General features: G+C 38.0%; 1 protein-coding gene across 9 annotated transcripts in view; it reads left to right on the forward strand.

The window, feature by feature from the left end:
- The window catches only part of ATP2B1 (ATPase plasma membrane Ca2+ transporting 1), a 125,358-nt gene that overhangs the window by 54,798 nt on the left and 58,401 nt on the right, over positions 1–12,159 (forward strand). For all 9 annotated transcript variants that reach the window (XM_048217792.2, XM_044384543.3, XM_026499917.4 and 6 more), the window contains one exon: positions 917–1,342. In XM_048217792.2, coding sequence (XP_048073749.1) covers positions 1,135–1,342 — 208 coding nt within the window. In that variant the 5' untranslated portion in view covers positions 917–1,134. The remainder of the gene's footprint in view (positions 1–916; positions 1,343–12,159) is intronic.

The following is a 12,159-nucleotide window of genomic DNA, read 5'->3' on the forward strand; positions in this document are numbered from 1 at the left end:
TACAGACGGCTGGGTCTCACCTCCAGTTTCAATTCAGTAGGATTAGGATGGGTTCCATTATTTGCTTTTCTTAAACACTGAATGTCTACCATGTGCCTGGCACGGTTCTAGATTCCCAGAATATACTAACAGGCAAACCTGGCAAATAAATGAACAAGGTAATTTTAGATAATACTAAAGGCCAGCAAAGAAATAGGGTAATGACAAAGAGTGATAAGGGGTAGAGAATTTCTTGGGATCAGTGGTCAAGGGAAGACCTTAGGTAATGACATATGACAGAAGTCATGGTGGAAGATAGTTTTAGAAAGCCAGAAAGGTGGTGGTGCTACAGAGTGGCCAAGGAGAATTACAGGAAAGCATATTGTTTGCTGTGTTTTTTGCCCTTTCAGGGTCTATCGTATGAAAGGTTTGGAGAGAAGGGTCTGTGCATTCAAAGGAACATGGGTTTGGAGATATCCCAGCTCATCCATTTTTTAGGCATTTGTTAGCTGTGCAGAAGCTCCTCAAATTCTCTGAGGCTTATTCTCAGTAGAGTAAGGAGTAATAATACCTCATGGGATTAAATTGTGATGATTAAATGAGAGAATGAATTTAAAGAAATAGTGGTTGGACTATAAGTGCTTAGTGATAACTATTAATAACAGTGATACTGAATGGAACATAAAATTCAGTCATGTGAAATGCAGTTTCATTTAATAATGGTGAGATCTGATGTCTTGAAATACAATTTTATTTAGGAATTATACTTTGTTCTTTTGTCATGCAAAACACTTTAAAGCATGAGACTACCGTTAAAAATATTTTTATAATTAAATGATGTACTTGGATTCGCTACTAAACGATATTTAAAAAATACGCTTGTATGCCTAATGCTAGAAAAGAGGGATTTTATTAACTTGTAAATATTTTCTTACAGATGTGTACCTCTCACGACTGATAGGAAGAAACTAGTCATGGGCCAAAGGTCAAGATACTTCTCCGGGAAATGCTGCTGACGCTGCTCCACAAAGTCGTACAATGAGTGTCTCGTTGAAGAGAGATTTGCATATTTAAAAGATTTTCATCTTGGAAACACATCAAGTGAAAATTAGAGTCTTTTGGGAAACATTTTCCTCCTAATAAATTATACTTGTAATGGGCGACATGGCAAACAACTCACTTGCATATAGTGGAGTAAAAAACTCTTTGAAGGAAGCTAATCATGACGGAGACTTTGGAATCACGCTCGCAGAGCTGCGGGCTCTCATGGAGCTCAGGTCTACGGATGCATTACGAAAAATACAGGAAAGCTATGGAGACGTCTATGGAATTTGCAGCAGGTTGAAAACATCTCCCAATGAAGGTGAGTTGTATTATGTTTGTTTTTAGCTCCTTCTATGAAGAGCGCTGTAAATTTGGCTATAAAGAAAGCTGTATGTATTGTCTTGGTTATTGTATGATTATATCATAATTTTAGTGACATTAAGGTGGGGTAGCTATCAGATTGGTGCACTTCAAGTAACTCCAGATCAAGAAATAATATTGCAAATTTATGTATTTTAGGTTGGTGGGAGGAAATACTTTGTACTGTGGTGCATATTGTTGCTGCTTGTTTACAGTAACAAGATTGCTTTTCCACTGGAGGTATAGAGAATGGAACCAGGCTGGGTAGCCCCCAGGGGATTCAGTGGAACTAAACCCTGCTCACTTATCCTTCATTTTTATAAGGTGGCTTGAAATAGTTGTCAGTGCCAGTAGCTGACCAAGTTCTTTTTAGCCTAAACTTTAATAATTAGTTCAGAAGGTCCTAAAGCAAATGGAGTAGATTAGATGGCAATTTTTTTTTTTTTTTTACCTAGCAGACATTTCCTTTGATTAAAACTAATTTTCAGTCTTAGAATTATGTTCAATTTCCCTGTGTTCAAAGAAGTCTTTGGTTTCATAATTCTCAATTTGTAGTAAGTTTCTTTTTGAGAATCAAGAAAGGAAAAGTCATTATAACTTCATTGCATTATGGTCTTTGAAATGGTTTGAGATAGATGACCTTTTATACATTCATCATGTTGAATAGAAAATTACGGTTAGGAAATTTCAGAAAGGCTTTTCCAAATTACAAAGGAAGGAGGGGGATCCATGATGATGAATGTTTGGTGATTATACTTTATTTTAAAAGGATGGGAAATTATTAATGTTAAAAGTTAAAATATATTAGTATATATTCCAAAGTGAGTTCCAGAGAAATTATGCAGAGATGGGTTTTTTTTAAGTTTATTTATTTATTTTTAAGTAATCTTTACACCGAACGTGTGGCTTGAACTGAAAACCCCGAGATCAAGAGTTTGCCTGCTCTTTTAACCAAGCCAGCCAGCTGCCCCCAAAAATGTTTTTCTTAAATTTTTTTTGAAACATCTTATACCATGCCATACTACTTCTGATAAAATTTAAAGTAACAGCAAAGAGTTACTTCTGAAATCGTTAAAAATTTTTAAATCACATCAGAAATTCTGTAAACTTATATATATATATACATATATGTATATATATAGTATCTTTTAACAGATAGTAATTTGACAAAATTTGTAGCTTGCTCATTATGCAAACCCCTTTTGAAATAATTAGCTCACTTTGTATCCCTTTTAGAGATTTGTACTTTGATAGGCTTTTCTCAGCTGGTAGATTCATTAATTCAACTGTGTGTACTTTCTACATTTAACCTAAAACCTAATTGTTGGATGTTTCATGCTCACCAAATTGTTAGGAAACAGTACCATTAAAAAGCCCTCAAAATAACAACATAGTTCGTTCATAAAAAGTGATACTGAACTTCAGCTTCAAATCACTTAACTGCGTTTCCCTCAACCGTGTCTTTGTATTGCTTTGGTACTAGTTATTCAAAATTCTTATCTTCTAATAACTAAATACCCCTATGATCTGTTCTTATTTTTAATAGACATGATTCTCATTAGTTTGCGCTGCAGTTTCTTTTGTGTTGGGCAGTACTGCTTACACTGATTTTGGTTTAATTAGTGAAGTTTATTAAGTTAACTGAAAATTTTTGCATTTACTACAGTACACTTTTAAAATTGGGGGAGGGGATGGTTTGAACCTTAGTTACAGCATGATGGAAGCTGCGGATAATCTTTAGAAATATTCTCTTACTGCTCAAAACTTGATATTCATTGTTGCTGCTTTGAGCTATCAAATAAATACATGAAGTATTTTTCTCTCTTTTATTCTTAGAAAATTCTTGCTCATCTTCTTCCTCGTATTATGAATTTTTGTTGAAATTTGTACAAACTTTTGTCTTCACTGGTTATAGGTGAACAGTTTGTCATTTTGAAATATTCCTTTAAAGAATGCAATAAAGCCGTTTTAAGCATTATATTTGTCTTTACAATTGTAAGATTAAATAAAAACAGCCACAGTCTTCGTAGGAATATTGTTACCAGAGGAATAGTTTTAGTTTAATTTAGAAATAATTTACTCAGAAAGCTAATGAACATTTTGTCACTGATCAACTAGGCAAATGATAATAAATAAATCATCATCAGGGATAATCAGCTAGGAATTTGTATGCCCAAGAAAATGATCCAGACAATAAGTACTCTTTTGTTAGTATAACCTGCTTATAGCCAGGGAAAGTGAGATTGAAATGATTCTTTAACAAATGTACATTTTGATTAAAACTGAAGTTCATCTGTCTCTTTAATTCTTTCATTCATTAATTCATGCATTGACATATAGTCTTTCATCAGATCTAGGTTGTGAATTGCCATATGTTGTATATACCCTCTAAAAAAAAAAGAATTAGTGTTGGCAGTTTTAATTGTAAGATAATTGTAAGTGTATAATTAAATTACATCCCGATTTCAACAGCGTTAATACAGCGTAAGAACATGTGCACCTTAGAATTGCGGGGATATTCTCTCTGCTCAGCAGCGGTTACTTTTCTCAGAAGGGCATGTACTTTAGTGAGTAAAACAACCCCTGACTTATTTTTACAAGGGGGAGACAAATTTACAGGACAACTAAATGAAATGTGTAAAATATTAGTGATGTGTGCTGAAGAGAAAAATGAGCAGAAAGGGAAATCAGAAATATTGGGGATGTGGCTGTTAGATTGCTGTGAAGTCTGGAGGAAGAACAACTTAGGACAGTTCTTAAAAGCAGCTACAACAAAAATAAGGTAACACATAGGTAACACTTTTTGGGTCCGATTGGTTGTTGGCTAGCACTTACAAATATTAACTCATTTTATCCTCACAACAACCTTACCCTTTTTTACAACCGAAGAATCCACAACACAGGAAGGTTAATCGGCTTACCCAGAGTGTCACAGCTCTTAAGGGCCAGAGTAGGGATTCAGACCTTGACATTCCAGCTGCAGAGAACATACTTTTAACCCTTATATAGTACTGCCTGTTAGAAAAGTTCAGTTCATGCAACTTGCAAAAAAGTTGAGAATATTGAGAAAAAGGTACCTGTGTTATGTGCTGCTCGTCTTCCCACAGAGTACTCCCTTAAGTGGATTTGAAGTATACTTTATGTGTACTGATCAATAGAAGTGTTTTAAGCCACATGTGATTTTCATATTAAAAACTTAACCATCTTTACTCTTAAAAGAACTGGAAGTCTAAATTTTGGGGTTAACTGAAATCGAGACTTGTCACTTCATATTTCATCTTTATCTGTTAGAGCAAGCACCTATCTTCGAGTCCTCAGAATCCAAGAGTATCCATGTCAGAATCCATGGCAAAATTACTTATAACATCCTAACTGCATGCAATTTTCCCTGTGGTTTTTTTCTTCATTATCTTTATTGTTTTCCTATATTGACTTCCTTATTCCTGTTGTAAATCGTATTTCTTGATCCTTTTATTTCTAAACTAGCTTTTGGTATCTTTTCCATTTTAATGTGTTCCTGTGTTATCTATATTATGTTTTATATTGGATGGTAGAGCCGACTGTCTAATAATGAGATTTCTAGAATGCAGATCTCTACACTGGTATCATGTTTATCATTCAGTAGTATTGCACTAAATAAGGGATAACCATGAATGCATACCAATTAAAGACAGGTACCGAGTGGTATTCTGGAAGAGGCATGGATGGCTTCATGGCCTTCTAAAGGGGCAGGAAAGTAAATGAGACACCAAGCTTTTTAAGTGGTAGTTGCTAAAATTAGGTGCAAGAGGAAAAAAAGCAAAGGGAATAAGAAAAGGAAACAGTGGTAGAAAGAAACAAGAGTTATGTGGTAGGAAGCAGGGTAAAGTCAACAGTAATTGTCCCTGGCTGACTAATGTTTCCATAGTGTTTCAGTTTATATTTGCACTCCTGGAAGTAAGGCTGTTAGTAATGGTGTGCCTTGACCAGGTCTTCATGATGTACTATAAGAAAACTAATATTCACACATGGAAATATATTTTGACTCTGTAAAAAAAAAAAAAAAAAAACAAAAAAAAAAACAGCCCTTCGCCCAGCGTGAATCATTGTTGACTTAAAGGCTACCGCAAGAATCCTCTGATGTCCTGATGGATGTGCTTGGTTATACAGGTTGGCACAGATCTTTCAGGCACTCAGCAAGGATTTCCATCGCCACCGTATGCCGGCCACGTATATTTTAATACTTGTATAGAGTCACCAACAAGGGTTTTATATTGATAATCCTGCATGACCTTGTCCTAGAAATTTATTGTGCTGTAATAGAGAATTACACATTTAATTTAGTACCTGTTCAGGTCACTAGTTTTCGTTGCTTATGAATTTTTTGAAGATGGTTGTTAACACTGACTGCTTCTCCTAACTTTGTTGCATATACTTAAAGTTGTACTTGATGGAATCTGAAGTAGCATAACGTTAGAGTTGAAGTTTGGTTTTCTGAGTGCAGTAGACATATTTCCTTTTTATTTTATTTTTTAAAAGCTTATTTATTTTAGTAATCTCTGTACCCGATGTGGGGCTTAAACACATGACCCCAAGATCAAGAGTTGCATGCTCTTCCGACTGAGCCAGCCAGGCACCCCTGTGATTCCTCTTTAAACTATTCCGCTCTGCCTTTCGTAGTACTAGATTCTTAGGGCTTTCTTTCTTCCTATCTGGACAGTTGTGTATCGGCCTTCGGTGCTTGCCGTTAGATGTTGGTGGGCCTCAGGTTTCAGTTCGTCTCCACACGCTCCTCTTCATCTGTGCTCCTTGGGTGATGCCATGTACTCCTAAGACTGCACACGTCGTCTGGATGCTGGTGGTTTCCAGATTTGTAGCTCCAGTCCAGATTCTTACCACAAACTTTGGGTCTGAAAACTTGATTGGTTATAGACATCTTATTTTCTCAACTTTTCCAGACTTTTCCGTTCTGAACGCATACTCTCTTTTTCCTGTTTCCATTGAAACCCTTATCTATCTTTTGGGTGGCCTGGGACTTTGAAAGGAAGCTTTCACCTGCTCTTATTCACCTGGAGATTCTAACTCCCAATTGGTCTTCGCCCAAGGGTATCTGCCTCTCGGCATCCCCACTGCCCTGTTTGAGGCCGCTGACTTCTTTTATAGTAATTGAGGTAACAGCATACTCGCTGGTGTTTTTTTCCTGTCTCCCTGTATGTTGCCTGTCACTTTTCCTGCTTAAAGTTGGCAGTGTTTTTGCATTGGCTTTAGAGTGAAGTTCTGACCTCTTGCGTAGGTTAACAAATCTTTTGGGGATCTGACCCCTGCTTACTTCTCTTATCTCGTTTCTTCTTTCCAACTCTTCAATATTTGAGGCATGGCAGAATTTTCAGTTTTCTTAAATACTATTGTGCCAAGGTCACTCTTACTTCTGGGTCTCTTTATATTATCTCTTCACCTAAAACACTGTACCTCATCCTTCCTATGACTCTTTATCTCTTAATCATTCTTTTCTTTTTTTTTTTTTTAAGAACAGAGGTGCAGAGTAGCCTAGTGGGGTTCTTACTACTCCATTTATTTAATTTTATTTATTATTATTTTTTTTAAGTAGGCTTACATCCAGTGGGGGGCTTGAACTCATGACTCTGAGATCAAGAGTCGCATGCTCTACCCACTGAGCCAGCCAGGTGCCTTATCTCTTAATCATTCTTAAGACCTCAAATTAGATACCTTAGAATTTCCTCATCTACCCTCACCCCCTAAATTTTGGATTCCAGTTCCCTTTGTATATTCCCATAATACCTCACCACCCCCATCATAATACTTAACACACCGAGCCATGATTAACTGGTTCCCTGTCAGCTTGCCCCACTAAACTATGAGTCCTTTGAGGGCAAGTGCCAGAGAAAGGCATGCTGTCTGACTCATTGCCTTTGTACGCTTACTAAGTGCCCATCACACTGGCCATGGAAATGAATGCGTAAGTGATCCCTTTAGACCAGTGATCCCTAAATTGAGGAGGACCCTCCCCTTTTGAAATTGAGAGTGTTAGTTTGTTTCCCAAGAAGAATGTACAGAAACATAAATTTTCACATGCTTTCTAGGTCTGCATGTGTTCCCGCAGCCTTCACGTAGAGCATTTAGGGTGGCTGTAGTACCACCAGCACTCTCGCCCTCTCTTGCCCACACCCACACATGCAGACAGAGGTACAGAACTTGGTAAGACTGCATTTGCTGTGTCATAGCCTTGATTTTCCGTTAAGCCCTCCTGCTTCCTTCATTCCAATATTTTCCCCTCTTTATTTCCTCAACTGAGACGTGATTTTATTAGTTGCAGCAGTTGTGGTGCTACATTTTCTTACACAGCATCAAGTTATTGGTAACATTTGAATTTTATGTCTTTTTCAAATATATAGACACTACTCTTAAGCCATTGTCTATTCATAGAATGAAAATAGGCTCCCCTCCCCCTTACTACCTACAGTGGTGAATCCAGACCCCAAAAGCACATAATTCTGAGACTGTCAGCCTTAAATAAAACAAATGGTAGTTTAATTAAACAAAGATGAGTCTATTTGAGAGTGGCAGGAGAACTGCAATTTTGGACAACCAAACTATGGCAACCCATAGCCAAGTCTGAGAGGCAGAAGGGGAAGGCTAGCTGATACTAGGTTCTGGGAGGAAATTGAGGAGGGTTGTTTTGAATATAACTTCATTGGAGAAGAACAGGAGTTCGAGGTTGTGGTGGTTTCTCACTGGCTGCAAGTGGTGGACAGTTTGCTGTTCCTGAGGCATGTGGAAATCTTCCTCCTTCCTGCTGGTCGTGTAAGTTGAGATGAGTGCTACGTGCATGAGAACTCTCCTTTCATGGCTTCCCGACTACATTTTAAATTAGATTTCTTTGATTCATTTTCATGTTTCCCCTTTTGATTAAGATCTTTCTCAGAAAGCGTCACTGATTAAGCATCAGGTTGTTCTTTTTGACTGAAATATTTTTGTCTGTTTGTGTCTTTTGGTGCTTGGAAGGACCATTTCCAGGCATCATGTCCCATATGGGAGTGGAGGAGTGGGGACTAAGTAGCAAGTGGAAACCATGGAGGCCACATTTGAGTAACAGGGAAGGTAGAAGGAGGGGCTCTCAGGTATTTCCCATTCATAAATTCATATCTTATCACGACTATAGACATTGGATCATCTCAAAGCCTTGAGCTAATGTTCTGTTTGCTACATTATTTTCATGGCCTTCAGAAATAGCAGGAAGGACTGAACTCAGAAAGGGGTTTGCGGGTACCACACCTGTATTTTTCATTGTCCCCAGAGCTGTTGGAAATCTCCTTTGGTCCTTCTGTTGCCACCAAATCTCCTAGTGCTGACTAGGAAATTCCAGGTTGGCTGGTCAACTTGCTTTTTAAGCCAAGTGGGTTGCTCAATGATCTTACGTAACTGAGTTTTAACTTCCCTAGAAGTGTTAATCCAGGTGCAGCAGGTGGTGTTGGCCACAGCACAGACACCTCCTTGCTCAGCTAAAAGATAATCAGGGACTGTCCTATTATCAACTTTGGCCAGAGAGTCTCTTTTTTGGGCAAATTTTGTCTTGGCTACTGATTCTGCAATATCTCCAAGAGTGAAGAAGAAGTTTCTGATCCTATTCTTGTTTACATTTACTCCTGACTGGGGAAGTATGGCCCTGCCAAAGGAAGTGAATCCTGAATCATGAAAGCCTCCTGCTAGGTCCTTCCTCATTTGACGATGTCAATACAGGGGATCTGGCCAAAGAAGGTGCCTTAGTTGGTTTGCGGAAAGTTAGCCGCTGGGTCAGAGAACTTAAAAGGCCTTGCCCTGATATGCACCAGATGCTGAGGCATTTGTAGGCCCAAGGACAATGATAACCACCACAGACAAATATAAATCCAGTTGGGGCACAAATCACTCTTACTCAGGTGACACCGTTAACAGGTAAGAGATTTTAATGGTAAGTCCACCAGTCTGAAAGGCAAACCCCTCCTTCAGCAGTGGCCTTGGAGAAATGGATGAAGGTGTTCTCTTTCCAGGCCAGTGCCAGAGTAAAATAAAGAGAAGGGGGGGAAAGTTTCATGTTTAAACTGTGAAGTCTTGATTCGGCATCAGGGGAGGACACAGTTAGCCTTTCTGTCAGCTACTTCTTTTTCTAGTCTGTTTGATTCAGAGGTCTCTAGCGTCTCTGCAGGACCAGATGTCAGATGGAGCCTTCTTCACCTGTGACATACATATTCAAGGTTGAAGTCCCTGAAGTTTGGCTGCCATCTGGGTAGCGAGGAGGACCTGGTGTAGTCCCTTCCAAGTACATTCATGGGCAGTCTTTGTTCTTACTGATTCCAAATCAAAAGCGTGAGAGAAGATTGGAGATGGTACTTTGGAGAATTGTAGCCAGATTTTTGAGGAAACCAGAATTCAGGATCCAGTCCAATTTACAGGTTTATAACAGAAACTCAAAGACAGTTAGCAGGATTAGAATCTAAAGTAGACAAAGGGGTAAACATAATTTCTTCTCTCAGCGAGTACCCTCATTTTTTATAATAGAACTATTTCTTTGCATTAAACTTTGATTATTTACATTAGCGTGCAAGAATAGTGTTTAACCATCAAAGCTCTTTTTAAGACTGCTTTGCTGGAATTTTGTAAGCAAGGTACTGGGTTTTTTCTTTCGAAGGACTTTATTGGCTCTGTAAAGTGAGACTTCGCTCCTTAAAACTCTCTTCTTCTATCCGAATCTGTGCCCATTTCTCAAACATGATATTCCAGTCAAAGCTTTGGTAATATAACAAATGTTTCTCTGTCCTGATACAAGGAGAACAGATTCTTACTGAATTTATGCAGATAATTGTCATGAAGATAAAAATACTCAGTAAGAGTTTCCAAATTCTGGAGGGATCATGTGAAGAGAAAAAGCTAAGTGTTTTATCTTTATTGACAAAGGTGCGAATCACCAAATTGTTGATAGCTTAAGAGAAAGAGAAAAAGGTTTCCTAAAATCTGAAGAAACAAAACATTAGGAGAACCAATAATATTTTAAACAAGAAGTCATAAAAATTATAATCATCCTTCTCAGTTCATCCAGTCTCATGTTTTTAGTTCTTGTTCTGGTTGAATTCAGTTTGCCACTAGTTCTGGAAGTTCTTACCCAGTTCAGTTTTATTGTCTTAAAGTTATCCTTTCCTGAATCTCTTTGAAGATAAAGTACTTTCGCAGGAACTCTTTAAAAGCATCAGAGAGTAAAACTGTAACTGTCTGTAAATGACCAAAAGACTTAAAAATGGTCATGGCTAAAGACCTGGTGAGAGTTCATTATAATGCAGACAGAGAAAGAAAGTTGGTTATTTTTGTGACATACACTTTAAGGTAGTAACTAGAATTACAAGTGTTAACGTGATATACGGACATATGAGATCTTTAGAAATTTCACGCTATTTTTGCTTACGTTAATAACATATTTCCACACAAATATATTCTAAGAAGGTTTAATATCATCTGTTTGACAATACTTCCCATGTAATTTAACATGACAAATAAGTCTAATTAGTTTAACATCTCTGTCTTTATAAGGAGAACAAATTCTTTGACATGTTCCAGGGCCATCTGTAAAAACCTTAAGTTAATTCAAGGTCTCAAAATACTTCCTTTAGAATTTGATTTTTGGGAAGTTTGTTAAAAATATCAAAAGGCATGGACACTTAGGATGATAGGTCACTGTGAAACAATACTTAGGTATCGATTTAACCAAAGTGACAAAGACTTTGCAGGAAAATACAGAAAGTTAAATAGTTGTAAAAAGCCGTAGCTTCTTTAATATTGAAAAGAGTCAACTTTTTTTAAAATGTAATCAAAGACCTGATGAGGGCAAAGCACACAATCTTTCTTTGTCTAGGCAGATTACATTGAAAATTTTAAAAAACCTTTGTTTACAATATCTTATTCAAGGCAGATCAATAATGTAAGGAAACATTTTTCTTTTAACAGAGGAAAAAATCTAATTTCGTACCACTGTACTTTTGATATTAAAACTCATTTTTTTAGGGGCGCCTGGGTGGCACAGCGGTTAAGCGTCTGCCTTTGGCTTAGGGCGTGATCCCAGCGTTATGGGATCGAGCCCCACATCAGGCTCCTTCGCTATGAGCCTGCTTCTTCCTCTCCCACTCCCCCTGCTTGTGTTCCCTCTCTCGCTGGCTGTCTCCATCTCTGTTGAATAAATAAATAAAATCTTAAAAAAAATAAAACTCATTTTTTTAAAAGATTTATTTGAGAGAGGAGTGAGCACAAGCGGAGGGGAGGGGCAAAGGGAGAGGGACAAGCAGACTCTCTAATGAGCAGGGGCCTGACGCAGGGCTGGATCCCAGGACCCTGAGATCATGACCTGAGCGGAAGTCAGATGCTTAACTGAGCCACCCGGGCGCCCCATGCTAAAACTCATTGTTTTTTTTTTTTAAGATTTTATTTATTTATTTGACAGAGACTGAGACAGCCAGCAAGAGAGAGAACACAAGCAAGGGGAGTGGGAGAAGAAGCAGCAGGCTCCTAGCGGAGGAGCCTGATGTGGGGCTCGATCCCAGGAGACTGGGATCACGCCCTGAGCTGAAGGCAGATGCTTAATGGCTGCGCCACCCAGGCGCTCCTGAAACTCATTTTTAAGTAAATTTATTTTAATCTTAACCACCTTGACCACACATTAAAATCTCCATTCAAAGATTCCTTTAACAAAAACGTACAACTTTCTTTGTTACATTCAGATTTTATCCTGTCTTTGCTCTTTTCAAATAACCAGCC

Source organism: Ursus arctos, unplaced genomic scaffold (genome assembly GCF_023065955.2).
Source record: "Ursus arctos isolate Adak ecotype North America unplaced genomic scaffold, UrsArc2.0 scaffold_21, whole genome shotgun sequence".
Taxonomy (NCBI): domain Eukaryota; kingdom Metazoa; phylum Chordata; class Mammalia; order Carnivora; family Ursidae; genus Ursus; species Ursus arctos.